This window comes from Erithacus rubecula, assembly GCF_903797595.1.
Source record: "Erithacus rubecula genome assembly, chromosome: 6".
In the NCBI taxonomy this organism is placed as follows: Eukaryota; Metazoa; Chordata; class Aves; order Passeriformes; family Muscicapidae; genus Erithacus; species Erithacus rubecula.
The window spans coordinates 6,872,437-6,898,312 of record NC_136688.1 but is presented as its reverse complement, the minus strand read 5'-3'; the positions used below and the strand labels follow the sequence as shown (position 1 = coordinate 6,898,312).

The 25,876-nt window shown below is 36.3% G+C and overlaps 1 protein-coding gene across 8 annotated transcripts in view; it reads left to right on the top strand.

Moving 5' to 3' along the window:
* The window catches only part of INSC (INSC spindle orientation adaptor protein), a 122,775-nt gene extending 97,202 nt beyond the window's left edge, over positions 1 to 25,573 (top strand). For 7 of the 8 annotated variants that reach the window (XM_079308062.1, XM_079308064.1, XM_079308063.1 and 4 more), the window contains 6 exons: positions 5,953 to 6,124; positions 8,292 to 8,470; positions 18,616 to 18,682; positions 20,218 to 20,373; positions 21,009 to 21,085; positions 22,328 to 24,181. In XM_079308062.1, the coding sequence (XP_079164188.1) occupies positions 5,953 to 6,124; positions 8,292 to 8,470; positions 18,616 to 18,682; positions 20,218 to 20,373; positions 21,009 to 21,085; positions 22,328 to 22,456 (780 nt within the window). In that variant the 3' untranslated portion in view covers positions 22,457 to 24,181. Of the gene's footprint in view, positions 1 to 5,952; positions 6,125 to 8,291; positions 8,471 to 18,615; positions 18,683 to 20,217; positions 20,374 to 21,008; positions 21,086 to 22,327 lie in introns of all 8 variants that reach the window. The other variant, XM_079308061.1, reaches the window with a different exon arrangement.
* Positions 25,574 to 25,876: the final 303 nt, after the last annotated feature.

Below are 25,876 nucleotides of genomic sequence, written 5' to 3'. Positions count from 1 at the left end.
TGTTGGAGAATATACCCTCACACCATGAAGTGTCTGTGACATTATTTATTTAAAAGTAGATGACTGGAGCATGGTGTTTTTCAGGGAGAACATCTCATTTTCTGGAGTGCCCTGCTACACATAACCTGGAGCCCCTGTTTGTTTATTGGAGTAGTTGAGGAGGGTGTTTTTCCTTTTCTCAGACTATGATCCCCCAGGGTAAATAAAAATGAGGGCTATGTGAAAATGACTAATGTATGGTCTTTCCTTAATTCAGACTTCAGGTCTCAGTATCTTGTTCAGCATTCTTGTACACCACTTGACAGTTCCTCTCATCTTTTTGACAAGTCATTTTTTGGGCCTGTGTGGCTTCATTTTAATGGATTTCAGACCCCAAAATATAATGTATAAAGCCTTATCCATTATTTAAAAGAAACAAGCATGTACTTTCTGGAATTTGTAATGCAGATGCAGATACCAAGAAAACCCTACAAATAGGAATAGATTCTTGCAGCTTAAAAACAAGCCAGTGTATCCAGCCCTCAAAAATGTAGGGCACAAGAACCTGAGAAACATTTGGTGTCATGTGCCACATAATTTCAGGAATTTAATCTTTATCATATGTGAGCATACATAGTTCTTCTTTATTCTTACAGGGTTCTGACCCTACAGGTAACATAGTCATTACTGGGATTTTTTGACAGAATAGGAGAAAGAAAATGTAACAAATGTCGAGTACAAGGGTTATTGCAAATTTTTTTTTTTTTTTTTTCTTCTCTCACAAGCCATTGTATTCATTTGTCACCCATTGTTTTCCCTCTGTTTTATTGATGCATCCCAATTCTGTGAACACCAACTTGCACCACAGATGACTTCTACATAACTGCAAGTGAATTCCTCTGCAGTCTCTTCTCCTGCCCTTTGTAGCCACTCAGTGTTTATCCTGTGGAAATGGAGGGATATCACATTGGAGGAGTAGATCAGTAAAGCTGAGTTTATCCTTGGATGTTTCACTTATGTTTGTGGAGAGTAGTTTGAAGCAATGTAAGCTGTGATTTATGGTGGTGAGAATATGTGAATATTGCTAGGCTAACAGCAGTGCAGTGCCTGGTTCCTTTTATCCACAAAAATAGTTTACCCTTCATATCAGTCCTCAATATTGGGGGAGTTCAAAACCAGCTATTCTCTTATCCTTGAAACAAAGACAAGAGAGAAGTCTGGATATATTGTCCAACCTTTCTGTAAAATGACTTATTCTCCATTACCTCTTTGACAATACCTTTTACTTTTTATCTGCAACAAGCTTAGAGCATCTCTGAGTGCCAAGGAACATGAATTCTGAGGTGCAGGGCTGCTTCCTCTTTGTTTCTCAGGGAGAAAGGGTTTGAATAGGATTAATCTTTCAACTCCTAGACAGTCCAGAGTAAGGAACTTCTTATTTTATCTTGCTCTCCAATTTTTGTCTCCCTGCAACATTGATGTAAGGTTGTTACACAGGCACTACCACATTTAATGCATCCTTCAAACTGATGCAGCCAAATTTCTTTCCTCTTATAACAATATTCCTAGATGGGTAAATGTCAGAAAGACCAAGTACTTCTTCATCAGCTTGACTACATCTGAAGGAGGGAAGTTTTAAAGGGAAACTGTAGTCAAAGTTGCTGCAAACCAAAGCACAACTCACTGCCAGTTTAGATACAAAGCTGAAGTTATTGACAGAAGTTTCAAAACTACTCAACCTCTATTCAGCCCCACACTACTTTGTGGTGTACACAACAGAACTTATAAATTAGGTGCCATGGCCACTGCTGTACAGCATTAATCATAAAAATCATTGCAGTTTTGTTCACTGGTCATTGCTGCTGCCATGGAATTGTTGCAGTAGTTTGGATTCCTTGGGATTATATTTGGGGATGTTTTAATGGTGTCACTTTGTTGCTATACCTTCTCATTCAATTTCATTACTCAGTAACAAGTCATCAAAATTACAGTATATGGGTTTTGCTGGAGAAATATGATAATCCTCCCTCCGTGCCTTCTTTTTCAGTTACCCTCTTCCTCATCCTATAAATTTTGATGTGTTTGGGTTTTTATCCACCTTTACATATTTGGTTTGCCCTGCTAATGTTTATGTCTTCACTTACATAGTTAACCTGTCCTAGCTTCAGGTAGGAGGTGCTATTACACAGCATGGGTGAAAGGATAGAAGACTCACAGCTCTGATCTATCACTTCTTGACTGTTGGGTGCAGCCTCTGCTTTTGAAATTCTCCTCTAGAAAAGCTGAGATTGTTTAAGGGGTGATCCCCTTTGTGATATTGTTTCCACATTTGCTGCCCTATCTGGATCTCAACATCTCCATTTCTTTCTTCTGTAAAACTGCTTTGAAATCTTCTGGTTCCTCTTACTAGAAGCACCCAGATTTAGTTGATAGTGTTATCCATGGATTTGACAGTGGGAAATCAGCTGACAGAAGCTTGAAAGACTTTCCAGTCTCACTAAATGACTCTGAAGATCAATTTAAAGAAGGTAAAAAAATATTTTGACCAAAGTTTTACCAACATGTAGGGATCATCTGAGCATTAAGTGAGCAAACAGGAAAGCTAGGGAAAGTCATGCTATGAGAAAAGGCCTTCAGCAGCATTTCATACAAATGAACATAGACATTACTAAAAGGAAGGCAAAGGGTCTTGGTTCCCAGAGTGGCATTAAAAACTGCCTTGAACCCCCTAGTGGAAAGCAGAGAGTTAAGATTGCTGTTGTGTATAATATTTCAAATCATGAAGTCATTAATGCAATTCATCCCAAGATCTGGATTGGTATCTTTAACAGATGCCTAGTTTTATTTAATATTTTTAAGAGGAAGGACAGGTATACTGAAGAAGACTGTTGACCCAGAACTCATTCATTGCTGCTGTAGAAAAAAAGAAATAATTTTCTTTCAGAAGTCTTGATCTACGCAGTAACATGGTCACACATTTATTTTGTCACTTGGATTAAGTTTCTACAACAGGGCTATGCTCATAAGGATGTAAGTTCCTGGCATTTTCCCAGTTATCAATACTGAAATATTAGTGATCAAGCCTTTACTGAACACCATTCCTCAAATGCAGGGGCTCCACAGCATCTTGTTGCACTCATGGAATTCATTTGTTTGCATTATCTGGCTAACTGGTTCTTTTGTATTGCCAAGGTGATGAACAGATTTGACATTTAGCTGATTACTTCACCAAAATTAAACAGAAAACAGGGCAGCCATCCAAAGTTCCTTTCAGTGTGAAACCTAATTATAAAAATGCTTTGAACAGCAATTTCTTTTTGGATGTTAAAGTGCTTTTATTAGATTGTTCCCCTGTCATTTTAAAATTTATTGCTAGACACTTATAAATGGGGTTGCCTGCTGAAGTAGAATTATTTTATTTTCTATATTTAAGATGGGAGGAAGAAGTGTATGGGGCAAATTTTAGTCTGAATTTGTTAGTATTTTACATGTTTCTGAAAAGGAAGGAGAATAACTAGTGTTGGCCTTCAGAGACCCAAAATATGTAATTTATATTTGTGTTGAATAAAATTGTATCTGCTTTTTTTATTCACAGTTCAGCAACTCCCAATTTCCAAAAATTATTACTTAGCAAAAAATGAAATCAAATATGTGATTTAGAATTTGACTACAGCCCTGTATTGTTAGAAGCTTCTATTAGTAATGTAAATTTACACAATTACTGGTGATAGAAAAATCTAACCATGTGCTTGTACTTGTCTTTCATGAGCCATTACCTGTTCTCAAATGGCATAAAAGTACTCTTAGCTCATTTGTCAAGGTCATCGAATATAAGTTGGCCAAGTGAATTTTAACCAGTAAATTTAGAGCTGAAGACTGAAGCAGATCTTAGAAGAAGTCTCTTGTGAAGTATTTTTTTAATGTCTTGAAATGTGTTTAACTTCTTATACTGCCTGTTGTTATTAATATCCTTTGGACCCCAGACAAGGTGTGATCTGGGGAGATTTCAAGGTGACAAAATTGTGGGGTTTTGCATATGATATTGTCTAGCACACTTTGGGCACTAAATCATCTTGTGAGGACATAGATTAATTCTTGACACTGAGATCTATTAATATACCTTGAAGCCCAGTGAATTATGTGAATCTGCTGTTTCAAGCTGTAGAATTCTGCCATAACTAGGAGGAAATATTTTGCTGTAGGTAGATTAATGTTGAAAGCTTGTCAAGAAAAAGTTTAACATTGAAAATTTATTCTTTCTCTTTTTGCCAGTACTAGAGCTTCTACAATAAATACCATTTGTGATCTGAGGAAAAATAGAGATATAATTTCTTTTATATTTATCTGTGTTATTAGAGTTTCAATGATATAGTCTATTCCCTATTAAAAACTACATCCCAGTGAATAATCTCTCAGAAGGTAATTTTTACTCTGATGTCTGAGAGCTCTTCTCATAAAATGCAGTAACTGGCAGTGCTTATCAAATAATTTAATTCATGCCCATTGCAGGACCAGTAACTAAGATAACTGAATATTCTATATTAATAAATAGCAAAAATGAGAGTAAGAGATTTGCTAAATACCCTTTTTGAATATAATGGGTAGGTCTCAACCTGGATATTGTGAGGAGGCTTTGAATTGACAGAGAACACAGTCTGAGCAACAGAGCTAAGAGCAGGTATACAACACAAATGTGGGCTTGTTTTTTGTTTCAGTGTTGAAGTTTATTTCAGTACTAAGCCTTCTTAATTCCTCTTTGTAGCTCTTAAGTGTCCAGAGCTGGGGGTGTTTACCTTGGAGAAAAGGAGGCTCAGGGGTGCCCTTATCACTCTGCAAGTCAGTGAAAGGAGGGTGGAGCAAGGTGGGAGCTGACCACTTCTACCAGGCAGCCAGAGACAGGACAAGAGCAATTACCGAATGGCCTCAGGCTGCCCCAGGGAAGGGTCAGGTTGGACATCAGGAAAATTTCTTCATGAAAAGGATTGTCAAGCTTCAGAATGTACTGCCCAAGAGAGGTGATACTCCCACCATGATGGGCACAGCACTGTGTGCCAAGTCTGCTTGACCAGGTGGTGTTCAGTCATAGGCTGCACTCAGTGATCTTGGAGGCTTTTGCATCCTGGATGATCCTCTGTTCTACCTACTTGCTTGTCAATGTGATGAATTGTTCAGGGCTATGTCAGATGGGCAGAAACACATGGCTGTTACTCTGAAAGTTCACAGATTATGCCCCTGTGCATAGAGAACAAAAACCCCCTTGCTGTGTTTTGTTGCTAACAGTGATCCCAATGGATGTGCCCTGTTGCTTTCTTTGTGCCACTGGGTCTCCTATAACTTAAACCAATACATGTGTATATGATCTATCTGCTTGAACCATGTAAGAACACTTCAAGTGTTCACATAAAGTAGTTCCTAATTTTTCTGTTTCCCTTTGAAGTGAGCAAGGGATGTAAGAACCTGGCATTAGTATAAGTGCTGTGCAAGCTCCTCAGGAACAGCTTGGTCAGGGTCATCTTAACAGTATTCTTTTTGATCCTGTATTAGCTTTGTGACAATTTCAGGGAAAACTGGCAAAAAATAAAAAAGTCTATTTAGACCTTAGTATACACTCAAGTTTGAGTCTTGTAGTAGAGCTCAAATGAGGCACAGTAGCAATTAACATTTGCTTATCAGAGCTTATTTTTGAATTCATGTTTAACTTTAGATGTTTGTCAGAAAAGGCTTCCTTGGACCAAAACTGATTTTACAGAAACATTAAGGGAGAAGGAACTGCAAGACTTTTGGCAGGACAACAAACTCTTATATTTGCTGAACTGAAACTTCCTGCAACACAAAGGCCACCGAGTTTAAGTTATTTTTGAAAATAAATTGAGTAGTTTAGTCACCGCCAAGAAAAGACAAATGGAAAACTGTCTTTGGTTGCAAAAGTGCTTCCTACAGTATTTCTAACTCCTACCTATTATTCCTCTGTAGGTTGATGGGATACTGTGCCTGGCTGACATCCTCACTGATACCAGCCATTCTGAGGCTACTCATGCAGAAGCAGCAGCAGTAATTGCCCAGATCACATCTCCACATCTCACCTTCACTCAGCATCTCAGCAGCTTTCTGGAAAATATGGAAGAGATTGTGACAGCACTTGTCAGTAAGTAACTTGTCAGTTACTTGTCAGTAACTGGACTTCTGTGTCCAGTTAAAATAACAGGTTAAATTATTTCTTTCATTATAAAAGATCTTTATATAATGTTTCCCATACTTCCCTTAACAGATAAAAAACAATTTAACATTCCAAACCAGAGAATTCTGCAATTACATAATATCTTTTACTCCAGGCCACATGTGAATAGAATTTATGCATATTTGTAAAAATAGTATCTGTGTGAAAATTAACTTAAGAGGCTCAGGAAAAACTCAGCAAAATATCTTCTTGTTTGACTTTTGTCTGTAAAATAAAGGAATATTGAGAGCTGCTAACCTTAATGCCTTTTGTGTTTTCCAAACTTTCTAGAACTCAAGCTCACCACTACATCTGTATTTGTATGCTAATTCAGAGGAAAAGTAGTGTCATATAATCTATGGGCATTGTTACAAGAAAATAAAAGATCTTTCTTGTCTAGGCCCCTGATCCATGGTAAAATGAGACAAAGGTAACAGCAAGTCTTTCCTTAATCTGGGTCAGTGAGGATACTTTAGAAAAACAATATGACATTTCTCATTGCTTTTCAAAGAGAGGAATATCTTATTTCTGTTACTGTGTTCCCTCCCTCACAAATACCAGAAGTTTTCACTCAAGCATTCTTTTCTCTCTAGTCTAGAAATTCAGTTTCCCAGAGCTCCACATCAGAATGGGATGTTTGGGTTTTCTAGTTTGATTTCTCATGTATAATAGATTAGTACATTTGGAATTTTTTCTGGTCAACCCAGTGGTTAAACTGCAACACTTCAATTTGAATGCATGTTTTTGCGTGTATGGGTTTTAATTTTATTTTTATTTATTTAAAGAAGAAAAAAAGAGTAGTACAAGTGCTTGAGGATTCTGTGGTAGCTGGGTATTACCTGAGATATATTTAGGCATACTTCAATAGGCCCAAACAGAACTAGTGATGCAGAAATCAGGGGAACAATTTATTCCTGATGTCCAGCATCAAATGGAGAAGCTTGTGCCCTGACACTACCCTGAATCCAGCAGGTGGAATTAACCTGTGCTGAGCTTGGTTCTGTTGTAGCTAGCAGCACCTGACCTGATTTGTTTCAGATGATTTTCTGGGGTATTTTGGTGTACTGCAGTCAAGGACCAATCTGAGCAGCCTATCCAGAAAGCATTAGCAGTTGGTGGATCATTTCCTCAGTTGTTGCTGTTTAAGTTCCACAGGAATTTTAGCAGTATATGTTCTGCCCAAGAAATGTAAATGTTAAAAATAGAACGTGCATGACTTTGCAAGAGCTGTTTCAGTAATCACACATCACTTTCCTTGTAATATTTATAACTCAGTAATTGAATTACTGTAATATGTTTAATTTTTAAACCATGCAGAAATCCCATTACCAGGTGATTCACATCTTAAAGTACATATGTACAAGGGATTAAAAGGTAGCTGTCTCTTCAGCACTTCTTATTGAAGTTGAAAAATATGCAGGATGATTTCTGACTACAGAGAATTAGGTTTAGAGATAAGCAGCATGTATATGTACCTTGTTCTAGAAAAGAGGATGGAATTATTCTCATATGGATCATTTACTGTTAGCTTTCTACCTCCTGTATTTAACTTAATTTAGTTATATAAAGCTTTATTTTGAACAACATGCAGTGAAATATTCCCAGTGGAATTGTATACTAAGTGGAGCATATCGTTCATCAGAGGTTGTGGTGAGGTGGGTGTTGGTCTCTTCCAAGTAATAGGTGATAGAAAAAGAGTAAATGGCCTCAGGTTGTGCCAGGGGAGTTTCAGATTGGATATTAGGAAAAATTACTTAATGGAAAGGGTTGTTAAGTGCTGGAAAGCTCTGCCCAGGGAAGTGGTTGAGTTGCTATCCCTGGAGGTATTTAAAAGCTGTGTTGGTGTGGCACTGAGGCATGTAGTTTGGTGGTGGACTTGGCATTGATGGGTTTGGTTGGAACTGATGATCTTAGAAGGCTTTTGCACCCTAAACCACTCTATAATATTACACAATTGACAAAATAAAGTTTATGTGTTTATGAACTTGATATTGGCTAATAAGATCACTATTGCAAGTTTCAGATGCTTAGGTATTGCCTTTAAATGCTGCAATGAAGGAATGTCTTTTATTCAGCTTATTTTCTGCATTCCTAGAACTGTGCCAAGAAGCCTCATCAGGTGAAGTTTTCCTGCTGGCTTCAGCAGCTCTTGCCAATATTACTTTCTTTGATACCATGGCTTGTGAAATATTGCTCCAGTTAAATGCAATGAAGATTCTCCTAGCAGCATGCTCAGACAGACACATAGTGGATACTCCATATTCCCGGGATCAGGTGAGGAATTTCTGTGCAAGCCACTGTCACATTTGTGTAAAAGCCAGATGATTTCAGCACTGGGTCCATTTTGACATAGCCAAACCTAAGTTTCTTTCATGTATTTCTTTCTTGGTTCTTTTTATTATATTCCTCTTTCTTTATCTACTTCAGTTTTTTTGTTTTGTTTTGGTTTTTTTTTTCTTTTTTTGTGTGTGTGTGTTTAATGATCTTTATAAAATATGACAGCTTTAATTTTGATTTTCAAAAAAAAGAGGTGGCAGTTCCTATGCAGTTCCTATGTAATTCTACTATCTAAGGAAGTAGAATTTATTGTAGTGGAATCTCTGTCTTTGGAGGGATTCAAAACTTGACTGCACAGAACTCTGAGGCAAAGATATGTATGGAGCCCAAACAGCTGTCAGTTTCAAAGCTGAATTAGCTCCAAAAGCTGAATAAGGATCTGATCCCCAGCCCATTGACGTCGGTGGGCTTTGGACCAAGTCTTGTCTGCCTGGTGGATAGTGTGCAAATTTTTATTGGCCAATACTGCCAATGCTCTTTTGCCTTTCCTTCTCACCATTATTTATTTATTTATTTATTTATTTATTTATTTATTTATTTATTTATTTATTTATTTAATTAATTTTAGTACAGGGACATAGAATACTAAAGGCCTATGCTAATGCACAGATGAATTATAGTAGACTTGGGATCCTCACTACCACAGAAGACTTTTTTCACCCTTAACCAGGAGCCAGGCCTTGGAGATTAAGGCCCTGTGGATCCTAGAAACTGATTATTGGTGTTCTAGAGGGATGACTAGTGCTATTTTAGATTATATTAATAGCGCTTACTAGTTTTTCAGCTCAGGACTGTGTATAAAAAAAATTAAGCCATAATTACTGTAGTGCTCTTTGGGCAAAGTTGGAGATATCAGCTGTGGTGTTGACATGGCTGTGTACTATTTTCATATATACAATCCTTGACATTCTTTTTTTTTTTATTCCTCCTATATGCTCTCATAGTTTTGATTTCCTTATTTCTTTATGCCCTCATCTGAATTCTGCTGTTAGCTGTGAGTTTGCAGTTTGCTCTGTGGGTAGCACAGCAAGCCCCTTTTGAGAAGGTAGATATTGAAAGAAATACATATCACTTTTTTAGGTGGCAGGCTAGTTCCAGGCCTTTTGCTGCTTGCAGGTTCATCTCACTAGCTAGATGAACAGCAAACTGGATGGCTTCCTTCCAAGAACTGAGGAGATTTCATCCCCCATAACCCCTTACCTTCCTTCTGAGAATGAGAAATGGGAGCAGAAAGGGTGATGTTCTCTGTGATGGGCTGCAGTCAGCTTCTGAGCTGACTCCTTGGTCCTGCAGCAATGGGAACTATCAAATCCTACCTTGGGGTCTTTTACTGGGCCCTCAATGTCCAGGTGGAATCTGAGTGCTGCTCATCTTTTCTTTAAGAGGTGCCAGTCAAGCAGTTTTGGTAATGTGAAAGCCTTGAGAGAAGTCTTCCTTCAAATTCCTGAACAAGTGTGTGTTTGACTGAATTGCTGTCCTTGTTTCGGTCTTGTATTTAGGGGTGGGGGTGGTGTCTGCCAATTACAGCAGTCTCATGGAGTATTTTGCCTTTTAATTTCTCTATGCCAAGTTACAATGAGGAAAATACACTCAGCTGAAAAGAAAAGCAGCACAACAGTACTGTATTTTAAAATGGTATCACAAATTACCATTTTGGCTTTTGACAGGAAATAATTTTAGGTAAATAATGTAGTCGATTTCTTTTCCCAGTATGTAAAATATTATGTTCCAGGCAGTAGAAATTTGTCTAGGGAGAGGTACATTAAAGATGAGTAGGTTTGAAAAATTTTTGATTCGAGATTTTTTTTTGGATTATGCAGCAAATGTGATATGTATTTTTGTGGACTGATGTCCATTCTGAATGATCAAGTCATCTTGGCCAGTGAAACAGATGATTTAGAATTTATTTATAATAAAGGTTGAAACCATAAAACAAAATAAGAAGACTCATAACTGATACAAAATATGGTCAGAATATTATAAGTTGTATAAAAGAGCCCCTTAAACTTAAATGCTCTGTTTTTCATGCAAACTTTTTCAAACTTTAAGTAACATAACTAGGTAGTTATTAGGTAGTTACAGAAAGCTATCTAATGTTTCTAAATATTTTAGAAATACTACTTTAGCATTAATGCTGATTTCAGAAAATTCTGTTTTGGTAGTCTGAAGTGTGCTTTACTGTAAGCCAAAATTGGGAGGAAGACAGCTGAAATGCAGGGAAGGAACAGTGAACATTGTTTTCCTTTGTGCCATTTTATCTCATCTTAAATTCACACTTCTATACTAGACATTGAATTATTATTTGTTCTTCTATACAGGACATGGAATTATTATTAGTTATCACCCTCTGGGATGGTACAAATAAATAACATTCTGCCCAGGAGCGGGATATTGAATAGATTGTGTACTGGCTGCAAACAGTATTTTACTGCTCAAAGATCTTTAAAATTGTTCTTCCTTTTTACTTCTGGAATTTTTTTTTGTCCAAATGATAAAAAACCTTTCCTGTCTTTGCTATCCAAAAACCAACCTCTTTCTTCTTTCATTTCCCAGGCAGTGTTAGATTAGGTCAGGAAGGAAATCTACAGCTGAGATCTGGATTTACTAATAAACAGGATTATCATTTCCCATTTTATAGAAGCCTATGACTGCTTCTATAGCCAGCAACATGATATTGAGATTCCTTAGTTTTGTAAGAAAATGTATTTTATAAGAACAGTCATAAAGCAATAATTTCCAGATTCCTGAGTTCTTAGTTTTGGGTCAAAATGGATATGAATATCCCATATTATGTTTCTTTCTGTAGATAGTTGTTTTCTGAAGAGCAGGTTTTGTACTTCAAAAAAGCATCAACAGACCCTTTCAGAAGGGTTCATTGTTAAATTGAGCAGTGTAGTATATGCAGTCTTAATGGAGTTCAAGATCTGTCAGAAGAGGGGTTTAGCCAAACCCCTTATCATTCAGGATCTTCTTGACTTTAGCCATCATCTTAAACTCTACATGGAAAAACATGAAATATGTATGCTTGGGCACAGTATGGTTATGTATAATAAAATTTTTCTCTCTGCATTCCCACTTGTCTCTTCAGTGTTGTTAGCATTCTCACCTTACCTGTGAAGTTGTGGAGGTATAGCCTAACACCTTCTGATTTTCTCTTATTTAGGCAGACAAAGAATTAATGTGCAGTGAAGACATCCATTTTAAAGTGGTTATTCCTAGGTCTAAAATCAGTGAATTATGTGTCAGAACAGTTTGAGGTGGAGAAAGGCTCTTAAGCTGGAAGAAAAAATTGGAAATGGTTGCTGGTTTGTTTGGTTTTTTTTCCTTCTGATAAATTCTTTCCTGTTTTCTTGGTGTTTGGGAGATGCTGGTGGTTTTCAGTCTCATTTAAGATTTTAAATCCTTAATACAATTCTTCCCCTAGGTTTCACATTCTTGTCTCTGCTCTTCACCTTTTTTCTTCAGCAGTCATTTGTGTCTGTTTTTACTGTCCTTCCTCACTTTTTTCCCCTCTTAATTGAAGATTGTATTATCAAAAGGAGATTAGAGACTGATGCTACTTTAATATAAAGAAGTTTTGATTTTTAAATATTGCTGAACCCCCAGTGAAAGACTTTGAGAGTAATGCTTTTAATGAGTATTAACAATTCTTTTCGATTTCTTTTGAAAATCGATGTTTGTATGAAAGAAGCTTGCAGTACTACTTCATCATCTGAGTTTCTTAAATACTGGGGAGTTTATTAACAAAGGCTTTATGTGTGGACAAGGTTATAAAGGGATCTGCACTGTTTTCTTGCACAAGTCTCTGTTAATATCCAGCTCTAACATTAGTACCATGATCACTAGATATGTGCTTGGAGTTCCCTTTCCTCTGAGAGGTCTGACTGTGCACTGTGTATACCAACCACAGTGTACATTAAAACTGTGGCATCCTTTCCAGTATTGGCTGGATCACGCTGGGAAAACATGATTTCAACTAATACAGCTAGAAAGGGACCTGATAAATTTAAAAATTAAGTTATTTTAAAAAGCTTAAGAAATCAAGAAAGAAACACGACTGCTAGTAAAGATAAAAAAATGAAAATCAGGCCAAAGTCACCTGATTATGTGAATTTTAACCACACCATTATATTCATGATATTCCAGTTATTTTCCTATGTAAGAGTGTAACAATTTTCCTGGTGTGTTTTATTTTTCTTTTTAACTGCTTGTCTGTCTTTTCATGCACATGTGGCCACACATTTATACTCTTATAAGTAAATAACAGTATTGACTGGCATTATATGATCAATGTTATGGGTTGTTGTATTTCAGGGGTGCAATACTGACTGTCTAAACCACTAAAATTTTGAGAAAAAATTGTTGCTTAGTTGCAATTCTGCCTTTCATATTTTAGATTATATGTGGGATAAAACAATGTGCTCCCACTTGCAAAGCAAGGGGTTCAGTTGCAAGAATAAAATCTCAGCTCAGTTGAAAAACTAATTTGTGTTGAAAGGCTAATTTGTGCTCTGCTCTGGGGAGATCAGATCTCTTAGGTGCCTTTGGCTGGTTGAGCCTTTTTCAAAACATGAGAAGCTTTTCAATGCCTTGAAGGAAATCTCAGAGATGGATATTCTTTCCCCCTTCCAGGTTTTAACATGAAATACAGAAAACTGTGGCCACTAGCTCAATCACTCCTCTAGTTACATGCCCTGTTTTTTGGGATGTGTATTTTCACAACATGACCCATACATGTCCTACGTGCTTCTTTAAAACAAATAATGTGAGAACCTGCCTATCCTGCCTATTCCTTATCTAGATTAGCCAGCAATAGGAAGTAAAGTAAATAAAAATGTAGTGAAGACTTCCTTCATTCCAAAATGTGAATTTCCTACAGCTTTAGTCTCTGTTGCTCTGCCTCAGCATGCCAAAAATACAGTTCCCTGGCACAGTCTCAGAATAAACCTAGACTTTGCAAGCAGATCCTGTCTCCAACCACTGTTATTATTTTTGGGGGATGTTAGCTTCTTATGCTCATCTAGGTGTATTTATTTTCTCTTTTCCAGAAGAAAAACTAAATTGCCAATCACAAAAATGGCTATCAGAAGCACTTGGAGTTATCTTCTATTTTTAAGCAATATAATGTCCCAGCGAGAACTTCCAGACATTTCTTACTCAAGTTTTTTCTCCTGATGGATAATATCTTGAAAGGCTTTTTCTACCTCAGCACTCTTGCTGTCTTGTCTCCCTGTGGATAGATCTTGAATTGTGACATTCAGATGATTTTAATTACTTTCAGAAACAAAGACTCTGTCTTTCTTCTGAGTAGTTTTCCCAGTGCCACTTTGCTTCTGAAGATGGCTATCTGGAACTTTGCAGACCCACTATGATTTATGCTTATGTCATTTATTTGAATGAATTACAAAATGCCCTTATAATATGTACAAAAATTAATATTACTTAGCGATGAATCAGCCTTAAAGGAGTAATTAACTAAGAGAATTAGCAATTCCATATTGATCTACTTTGCCACTCTATTAAATTACTTGCTAATTCTTATTTTGAGCTTGTGTCTTTATGTCAGGACTGTTAATAAGAGCCTACTGAGCAGTGTGCCTTTATTATGAATAAAGGTATATTAGCACCACACCTTCCATCTCTGTAGACACTTCCCCCTCTCACAAATGAGGCAAGGGACCCTCAGTTGTGGAAGATATTGGCTCTTTAGCAGGTTAAAATGTGTGCTTTCATCCTCCTAATCCTTTGGCACCTTTCTTCCTTAGTTGTTAGTCTCACAATAAAGGGGAAAACTTCCTTAAATCTCCCACTCAGGGAAAGTTCTAAAAAAAGCCTTCTGTTTCTAAAGTTTTCACCAAGTTTAAGTCTCTTTGATAACTACAGATTTACACTCTCAGTGTGTCTTATTTTACAGCAAAGCATTTGTATCTAGTTTTTACTTTTGCAACAAAGATTTAGTACCTTCATACACTGGTTGATGAGCTTTAGTCACTATTAGTTGTGTAGAGAAGTTTTATTATAATGTTAGTAATTACATATTTTAGCAAAAACAATTTCCAAGGTGACTACTGTTTGAATAAAATTATTAAAGTTCTTTATTATCCAAGGTTTCTCAAATTTAAATTGCCCTTGATGACTGAAATTCCTACAGTTCAGGGCAAAGCAGACTATAGAACTTAAAAGGAAGGCTCACCATTCATAAATTCAATATGTGTGAAATTCTGAGGCAGTGGAAGGAAATCATGTGGAAATAGAAACAAATTTTAAATTATGAAACATATATAGAGTAACAAAAAGAGACCAACACTGCCAAATTTATAATGATTTATGATATTGCCACTATATGTTTACTTATTTTGCTTATAAAGATAGAGATTTTTGATTGTATTTCAATTAATTTCCAAGGCAATTGCAAGACTAAAAAGATGATGCTGTATTGGCTTTTGAAAAATATGAAATAACACCATTATTTTTTAAGTCTGTTTATTAAATAGGGAAATTTTCCATGGGCCTTAAGGGACCCCTCAAATATCTCTGTATACTCAGTTCACCAACAAACCATTTAAAGATGAACCTTCAAAGCTTCTTGATTTTGGGTGTGTTTTTTAAAAGTTCTGACAAAAAAAAAAAGTTGCCTACTCTAATCTCTTACTCTTGTGAAAAATCTTACTAGTCCCAGTGAAATCTCTGCATGCTGATATTTTGCTAAGTCGGTGCCCCTTCAGAAGGTGCTAAAGCATGAGCTGGTCTGAGAATTCATTTGCTGATGTTTCACCTTTTCCTGTGTCTCAGTGCCCCGTGGTTTAGGTGTGTGGAGCTGGGCACACCATAACAGGCAGGTGTTGAACCCTGCAGGGCTGTTCCTCTGCTTGTTTTTAGCAGTGCCACTCATGACACTGACCTGAATCATCCATCCAGCTTCCCTCTGATCCAATAAACATCTCAGACCTTCCAGGCCCTGAAGGAGCCAACAGGGAAGGTGGAGAAGGACTTTTTTACAAGGACATGGAGTGACAGGACAAGGGCAATGGCCTCAAACTGAAAGAGAGCAGGTTTGGATTAGATATTAGGGAGAAATTCTTTGTTGCACGGGAGGTGAGGCACTGGCAGAGATTGTCAAGAGAAGCTGTGGATGCCCCATCCCTGGAAGTGTCTATTGCCAGGCTGAATGGAATCTGAGCAACCTGATCAAGTAGGAAGTGTCTCTACCTATGGCAGGGATTGGAATTAGATGATCTCTATGGTCCCTTCCAAACCATTCTATGATTCTGTGCTGATTATTTGTTGAGCAAATCCATTTTTCTGTGGTCTTCATTAGTACAGTGGATTTAGGGCTGCCGGTTCACAAGCTGCAGCCACCAGGTTTATCAGGCTCTGCTCTAGTGAGAAACCTGCAATTTTGGATGGATTTGGATAGAGAAAGGGGTGTGGAACAGTGTGTCAGTGTATTGGAGAGCACTGCTGAAACAAAGATATTGGAAATGCATGGATTAAGATCCACCTCCAAAGCAGATCTTTTTAGCAGATATACAGATGCTGGGGTAGGGAATTATGCTGGATTCCCTGACAAAATTTTATTAATAGCACATCTACAAATCCCACAGGTCAAGAATTGGTGTGTGGTTTCAGCATATTCCTTCTCCATGATAGGAAGGCAATGACAGATGACCAGAACTCATGTATCCTGTCTTCAGATGTCTTCTTTCTTGCACTTTGAGTTGACCACAAGTTCATTGCATGACTTAGGAATCCAAAATAATTCCAAGAGTCATAAATTGTGTCAGATGCCAGTACTTTGTGATCACGGAGTGTGTTCTTTTACAGGATCAATTACTTGAGCAATTAATGAAATTGATGTTAAAGATTGCAATTGAACAGTAGAGATTCCATGTTAAATATCTTCAAGTCTTTAAATTTTTTCAAAGTAATTTCAGTTCTGAAAGAGGCTTTGGTATCTATTCTTTTCCAGTAATTTTGACCTACAGAATGAGGTTTAGGCTGTGGTTTTTGTCTATATCTGTTTATGTGCTCCATGTCTCACAATAACATCTGAAATGGTTTGCTGATTCAACAGGACTTTGTAGTTATTTTTGAAATTGCCTAAGGCTTTTTGAAATTTGGAGCCAGATAATGGGAAAAGAAGCAAAGATGAAGACAGCAGTGTAAGCCTCTGTATCATTAGACAAAAAGAAAAAAAAATATCTAGTGGGAGAGAACCTACTGGAAAACATCTATTTATGTTTTTTGATCAACTCTAAATCCAAAAGAGATGAGACTTCTTTAATACCAGCACTCAAAGAAGTGTTACTTTCTGTAGCAAATTGAGTCTACATTTGTTTGTGTTTTGCTCTAGAGTGTTCATCCTTAATAGGAAACTTTGTTGAACTTTGGTTTGTGTTATAGACGAAATTTTCATGTAAGTTGCATGAACTTTAAAATAGGAGAATATAGGGGAAATAGAGCATTTAAAGTCAACTCTTTGTTCTGTTTGCCTATTATAATTTTTTACATTATACTATTTGTTGCATTATTTACATCACAGGAAATGAATTTTCTAGGGGAAAGAAAAAAATCTATCCATGTGTAGTGAGCTAATCTGTGGCTTAACTACCATTCAAATCCTACTAAAATTGTAAAAGTTAATATAGCTGAAACCTGATGGTCATTGATCATAAGGGTCTTTTTTCCACCTCTCTGGATAAGGTTACATACAAACCCTTCAGAGCAGTCCATAAATATTGCAAAATACAGGGCCCACATAATCAACACAAAGGAAGTATAACCATAACCTCAAATAATTTTTTTGGTGTTAAAAGATGCACACAAACTATTTTTATGTATGAAAATACTTATTAGACAAAATAACTTGAAGAGTGGAATAATTGGCATGTATTCAAATTGTGGTTAATTGAATTCTTCATCTGTGGCTTAGAGAGCCACATGGGGTACAGATTCTGCACAGAGGAAGCAATTTTCATTAACGGGATATAATTTAGAATGAGAAAACATATACACTCTGCCTGCAACACAGTTAATAATTAATATGGAATAAATACATAGACATACACTGAGTTACCATATTTCTACCTGTCACTCTGTAGAGTTTCAGCAACTCATTTGCATGCTAAGTAAGTATATTTATTCAGAGAGATGACACTGTAACACTACCTTCAAAAGTGGAAGACCTTTATGTCACAGCATCAGAAATGAGTCATCCTTGTTTTTAAAATGGCAAAGTGAGATCAGAATGGTGATTTGATCTCATGTCTCCTTACATCTAAGAAGTTTGCTGGTTTCTAAACTGACAGTGTACTGTTAAAAAGCTCATAACCAGTTCCAAAATTGTCCATTATTTTTGAGGCTGGTCAGTTTTCCTGAATTAGATTAAATTTAAAACCTCTTAAGAAAAAATATTATTTCTGTTTTGAATTCTTATGATCTCTAGCATTTATTATTTGGTCTCTCACATATGCTGTTAATATTGGGATGTGCCTGCATGCAAAAAGCCAACTATTTGAAGGATTGACAAGAATGTCTTACAGGATGTGTGAGAAAGATATCAATGAAGGGAATGGCTGACTGAAAGCCAGCAGCTCCACAATGTTCAGTCTCTGTCAGTGGCTTGCTGCATCACTTTAAGCAAGTTAAATTACACCTAATCTCAAAAACAGTTAAAGCTATTTGGGATAAGAAATTCTGTAAATCAAGATCTCAGAATGTGTTTGTGCAGATATCAACACGGAATGTGTTGGTACAAACCCTAAACATGGTCTTTGTCTCTTGAAAGGTATAAATGGAATTTTAAGTCCAGTTGCTTTTGAGACAGTGCCTTGATATCCACACAGTTTTTGACTTCAACAAAACTGAAAAATATTCCTTTAATATTCCCTTGAATCAAAGCTCAAAACTCCAAATCTCTTGTAAGGATTTCTTAGCATTTCACCTGAACCAATTCAGTGCAATGACAGCACTCCCAAATATTTGCCTTGCTTCTGCCATATTTATTTTATGAACCAAAGTGATATTTGATATTACTGAATTGTAGGACTAGACTCCATATGTCCTTCTCTATTTGACAACAGGTGGTAACAATACTGGCAAACATGTCTGTGTTGGACCAGTGTGCTTCAGAAATCATTCAAGGAAATGGTATGTATTTTAGCTGAATTATGGGGTTTTTTTAATTTTTGGAGGGTCTGAGTAGAAGGGAATGTAGTACTTACAAGGTAAAGGAGAAAGACTTCACATATAAAGATTCATTTTGCATCCTATCTCTGCAGGATATTGTGCATTGCTGCAGGGTGCAAAATGAGTTCTATATAACTGAAATAAAATGCCACTGTTTTAGGAAACTTTGCATTTGTGACCACGTTGCTGGTGTTCTCTGTGCGTGTCTTACTCCTAGATGCAAAGCAAAGCAGTAAAAAGTGTTTCAGTAACTTGTATTGTGGTAATACAGCTAATATGGTAAGATGTAAATGCCTTATTAATGCATCTACCAATAAATTCAAGGGCAAGCAATTTTCTTTTTTTTTTTTTTTTTAACATTAAATTACAGTGAAAATTCACATACATTGTTTTACTAGGCCAAGGAGGCCCAACTCATGGTAGACCCTGCAGTGGATTGTCAGGGATAGTGAGACCTAGTAAAATTTGTGTATACACTCCATCCTGGAATTTCACAAGAAGCATTTTCCCCCTGGCTTTTGAGAGGGGTTAGCACTTAACCTGTGCGTAAAATCTTTTTTTGTGTCTGCCTAATGTTATAATAAGTAAGTGTCACATTCTGAGAATGGTCTTTGAATGCTGGAGAATTTAGGCACTTTTTTCTCAACTCTGACTTTTTTGTATGTTGACTGATTACTATCTAGCTGCATGGTTCTGATGATAATTCTCTGAATTATTTATGCAAATGTACTAACAGTTAAAATCCTCTGATGCTACCTAATGTAATCTAAATTCCTAATAGCATATGGAGTCTAATAGCACATAATTGTCTTTACACTTAAAGTAATCTAGAAAAGAGAAATCATCTTTTTTTTTTTTTGTGTTGCTACAAGAAGAATATAAACTCCTACAGGCAATAATAAATTAATGAAGCCACTTCAACATGGATGACATTGTCTCTTCTGGAGTCAAGAGTTAGTCATGAAGTAAACTTTAAGAAACAAGATTTAATAATTTCCTTCATTAAAGGATTCCTGAGTCTAAAATACCCTTAAACACTTTGAGAAGGAAATTTTTAAAGGCTTGCATAAAAATATCTAAACAAAAAAAACCACATTACTTTAATTGAGAGTGAAACTTCATTTAGGGACTTGAAACTACAGGTTTTTAAGGTAGTGATTACCTTCAGGTCAATTTAGAAGAAGATAAGGAATTACATTTGGTTGACTGAAATAAATCTATGAAATTTAAAATACCAACTTTTAGAAGAGGAAAGAGTTACTATGCTTTCTAGTTCCAGAAGTTCTGTAGCTTCCTGGTGAGGACAAAGTTATGTATAGATCAGATATGCTTGGGTGCTGATGTCAAAATTGCACCTACATTGATGTATTCTCCATTCCCTTTTTGGGCAGTGGCTGGTCTGTATTAACAGCTTTCCTTTTCCCTTTGCTTTTTTTGCACTGATTTTTTTTTATTTTGTTGGAGAGTGGATAACAACACCTCTTGTATTCTTTTAGGTGTTGAACTGTTAATGGAGATGCTCTCTGAAAAATCCTCCTCAGGAAATGCAGCAGAGGTTGCAGCCTGTGAGCGGGTGCAGCAGAAATCTGCGGTTACCCTGGCGCGGCTCAGCCGAGACCCTGAGGTGGCAGATGCAGCTGTAAAGCTCAGCTGTAAGGATGTGGCTCCTGCTAAATAAGGGGGAGGAACTGCCAGTCTTGGAGAAGCTCTTTTTAATGTTTAGCCTCACTTGGTAAACTTTCTGAAAGATATTCCCTATAGAGTCTGTCCAAGGGATGACTGAGGAGATGGAGCTAAATGAACCTCTGGCTGGTTTCCCAGAGGAACCTGAGGTGCAGCATCCACTCAACATGTAGCTGTGCCTTACTGTGCCAACTGACACTGCTCCTGATCCTACCCTCATGCAGGATCTGCCATGGCACAGAAAACTGGGACCCCTGTAGTTCCAGATGTGATGGATCCAATGGGAGGGAACGTGCTCTTTGACTAGGAGTTTTTCAAGGGTGTGTGGGAGGATTGGTGGGGAAGAAATGGAGGTCACAATTTCCACTCTGAAACTGCAGCAGCAAGTAAACCCAATTTATTTGTTTATGCTTTACAACTATTAATTATGAGTGCTCTGAACTGCATAGCTCCATGGAAAGTCCCTTAAGTGTTTGCATATCATCTTTGCATTACAGATCATATCTACTAAAAAAAAAGATAAACATGATGCATCTAAAAAATATCACAAAATAAGAAGTTGTTTTTCTAAATTATTTCTCCTGATACTCTTTTGTGCACTCAGGTATTCCTCGCCTGATTAAACTTTGCAGATCACCAACAGAAAGAAATAACAGTGATTCTGTTTTAGTGGCATGTCTGGTATGTACATTTTTATTTTCCTTTCATGCTTATACTGGAAAATTAAGGAAAAAGCATCCCTTTAGATTTCAAAATGCATAAGTATTGCAATAATGTTTTAAATTCATGTCAGGGTCTCCTGCTTTTCCCCTTAAACATAATTCTGTACACTGTCAATTATATATTCATCCTCAGATTGAAGATTTAAGCACATAAGGAAAAATGGCTTCATCTTCACATTCCAAAAAAATTTTCTTGGAACACTTTGGAATTTAGGGATTCATTAATTGCTAAATTCCATTCAGTGAAGTTCTGTGTTTGTTGAAATTAGCCTTGAGTCATGGGGGTAGCATTCCTTTATCTGCACTCACCCATACATATGAAAATATTTATGTAAAGCATCCAAAAAGGGGAAAAGCCTTACCAAGACAATATAGTGCCCAGTGGGCAACAGAATCTTAACACTTTCTCTGGTCAGGAGAAAGATCCCATCTACTGAATGATTTCACTGAGCATTCTGTGAAAGGGCTCTGGGGACATGGGTGATCTAGAGATGAAGCACAAGCTCTGGTGAATGGAAACTGAAGAATATTGTTTGACAGTGCTTTATGATATTAATGCTATTTTAAATGTAAAAGCAAAGCTAGGTTATTGCACCTTGTTCATGTAAGTCGGTCTTATTCAGGATGAAGAAAGTATAAATGTGAGCATAGAAAATGCTGTGATTATTCTTCCTACATCCCAAGAAGACTTGTTAATATTGTGTGGTAAGAGCAGAGACCACAGAGCAATGGCAGCAAACCAGACTATGATTTTTCTGTCTCACTGAAGTTGTTGCTGCACATTCCTTGAATCCATGCCTATTGTTTGAGACATTACCTACCTTCCTGTCTCAGAAGTTCTGCTTCTCCTGATATTTTTGTAACTGCTGAAGATGTTTTCTGAGAAAAATGTTGCAAAAATATTGTCCTTGAGACATAAGCTGCTTCAAGCTCTGATAAGTATTGATACTGAGGGCTTGTGCTGTACTTAGACCTGCTGCTCACATCTAAAAATAATTGTCATTTAATAACTTTGTGTGAGGGAAGATTCACCTGACAGATGAAGACAGTAAGGAGAGATTACCCAGGTAGCAGAATTCTTAGACCTGCACAGTTCAGTTTTGAGTTCTGGCTGTTATTTGGATGTGGTTATAATGGATTCCTGCAATGAAGGCTTTGCCAAACCTGTCTGCATTGCAATGATGCTGTTGTGTTTTTCTAGGCTGCCTTGAGGAGACTAGCAGTCATGAGTCCTGATGGACTGGAAGATTCAGATTTTCAGCAGCTGGTAAAGCCCAGACTGGTGGATTCTTTTCTGCTATGCACAAATATGGAAGAGAGCTTTGTATAAATGGGAGCCAAAAACCTTTGAACAATAATGAAGTTGTTAGGTATACAGTAAGATAACACATGTACAATTTTATTTTGGTTTAGTCCTATTGTTATTTATGACTTATTTATTCTAAACCCATGAATGTGTGGTTTGTCAGAGCAAAGGAACAGAATGAGAAAACTTGTTACTGTGGTTTGCAAAGGTAATTTTGTATTTTATTTTCCTGCCAAGACACACAAGACCTTATCATTGCCATCTAACAAAATGTTTTGTTTAATATAGTTGAATTAAGGTAATGAAGCCAAGAATTTGTTGCTCTGATGTTAAATGCTTCTAATAATGTTTTATGACTGATATTTTGCTATAGCTAGGACATTTTGTAGGTTTTTTAATAAATGTTTTAGACTCATCTGTATTAGGAGAAAAATAATCCTAAAAGCTGCAAGTATATATTTTGAAATGAAAGGGATGTTACAGTCTGAGTCTAGTTCTTAACTGTTGTTATTTTTTAATAGAATTATGTAACTGAAGAAAAATTTCCAAAAAAGTGTTCAGATGCTGGCTTCAAATTATGCTCGATTAGGTTCTTAGGCTGTGTCAAGATGATTTCCATCAGAGGATACTCACTACCAGAAACCTCTTTATTTACATTGACTGAAATTTCCTAAAGAAATTAAGAGTTATAGAAAAATCTTTGATGGTGTGTGTTTTATCTCATAATATGAGATTTTCCACCTATGATATAAAATAATTACACCGTGATAACTTTCTTTCCTTTCCAAGCCACGCAAGAACTGGAAGTGCTAATGTCCAGAGATGTTTTTAACATTCAAGCTACTGTTTTTGTGAAAAGTTATTCACACCTATGCTAAATAATCTGAAGAGTTTAATTAATTGTAACTTGAATTTTCATTTTTCTGGGTTTCTAACAAGTTCTAAATTTTTCAAACTTAAATTGGACTCTTGGGAGCTCTGGAAGTTGAGAAATGGATAACAGACGTGATTTTGAAATTGGGTTTTATTTTTTTCATTAATGTTCTTAATTCTTGCTTTTACTTTTCATTGACAAACCACATATATTGAAAATTACTCAACCATATCTTGGTAGTTTTTCTTTCCTTAGCTTTTCACAAAGCACTCAGAAGATTATGAAAAAAGATGTAATTTTTTCCTCATGGCTCCCAAACATTGCTTTGGATCATTTTATGATCAGTAATTTCAGGGTCCTAGGATATCTGCCAACTCCCCCCGCCCCTTTCCTTCCTCACTATACTTTGTAGATACATTAAGCAGCTTAATTCATTAATGTTTCTTTAGTGTTACATGGTGTTTAGATAAAAGGCACCAGGATATTTGAAGCTGTGATTGCCTTCCCCATTTTCTGCATATGAGAAATCTCTCCTGCTTCAAGCAGTGAGACAGTGGTGGCTACATTTTCCTCCCTTGACTGTATAGGTTAAGAAATCTCTGCCTTAATGTCTTTCTTGTGAGCCCTTCATTTAATAAGCTCTATCTTGACTGGATTTGAAAACCTTACAAAGCATACAATAACCTCTGTCATGAGCAGCTATTTGAAGAAAAGTGTTGAATCAGATGTTCTAGTAAGCTCAGAGATGAATTCTGCTTTTTTTGCTTACTTTGAGACAGCTTCTTATTGTTAAAATGTATGGTACTGTAAAGCTTTAAAAACGTATTAGTGATGGACTTTAACACTTTCTACACTAAGCAGAAATACATGTGGATGTCTTGCTCTAATCAATAAATTAATGAATTTCATAAAAAAAAACCTGATTCCAAATAAAATCCTGTTGCTGTCATTCTGATAGCATGGCAATCTCTGATAAAACACATCAAATTCTGTAGTGAATTTCTGTATAGAACTTCATTCTGTCACCTTCAGTTAACACCAGAGAGATGAGTTTCTAGAAGAGTAGGGTTTATCCCATAGTAGGTAAATTTAAAATCTCATTTAAAGAAATTTTCTACACATGCACAGTGAAAATGATTCATAATGTTTAAATGTAATTTCTAACAGATCAATCAAATATTAAGTGAGCAGTTGATAACAACTAATTTGCTCTCAAATACAGTAATGTGAACCCACATTAATTGAATTTACTACAGATACTCCCAATGTACAAATATGGGTCCATAATTCTAGGCCCAAATTTTCTATTTAAATATGTTCATATTACAGATGTGGCTGTTGATATTACAAAAGAAAAGTACATTTAGGTGAAACTCACATTTGCAGCAGAAAAGATACCTTGAAAGAGCCATTTCAGCAGACCTCTTGTGTCACATAAGTGTCCTCAAAACCATGATTTTTTCACCTAGAGCTGTGCACTGCTAAAGTTTATGAGAAAATAAACATGCCTCTAACTTTACCTCTTGATTCACTTGGAAATAATTGAACATTAAAATGATTGAGTTATTTTTCCATTACTTCTGAATGAGAATTCTGGATTCTGAATGAGTTCTTGATCCTAAATGTTTGACCCTTCAGCTTTTGAACAAAACAAACAAACAAAAAAGGACAGTTGAAGCCAGAATAAGCATTTTTGCTTTCAAATGTAGTATGAAGTAGAACATTTCATATCAAGACATTTTCACTAAATTATGTATTGCAATGGCTTAATCCTTGGACACCCTGTGTATATACATATACAGGTAGGAGAGGGAGTGGAGAATATGTGTAATACAGTCACAAATCAGGTCATTTATGTTGACTCATTGACCTATAGAGACTGAATGTTGGTTAGGTATTGGTTTAATCTTCCTGGAAAATGAATGTGAAACTTGTTAAAAATGTCATTTCACTTAAATTCTTCTGAACATTTTCAGTTTTGTATGAGATTAGAAATGCTTAACAAGCACACAGTGAGCTGCAGGATTCTTTGTAATTTTGATTTACACTCCAGCAACTTTGGACAATGTCTTCAAATTTCAGCTTTAATTTCAAACTGTTTACAGATATTCAGGGCCCAGATGTTTCATTCATAGAATAAAGTTTGGTTATTCTCAGTTTATTGTGAACTTGGTACATGAATCACTTATGTGGAATGTTACTTGTCTGACCTTTTCAGTTTAAAATAGTATTTGTATCTACAAAGAATAAAATAGTGTCTTTGTAAATTGCATTCCTTCACTATTTTTTGGGGCTGCCTGTTAATATCCAGAAGATTACTTAATTTGTAGGATTTTTGCCTTTGCTCAAGAATGCTTCTGGTCTCTCATTTGGCTAGTTCCAAATTTTTGTGTTGACTATCTCCTTTTAAATAACAGCAATGAACTGTCAAAATAACCTTGCCTTTTGTATTTTCAGGAATCTGCTTTGATCTTCAGTTTAAATTTGTATTTAATATATTTAAAGAAGGACTCTAGACACTGTAAATTATTCCCCAGTGTTCTCATTTTCAAGGACAGTTGGAAGGAAGA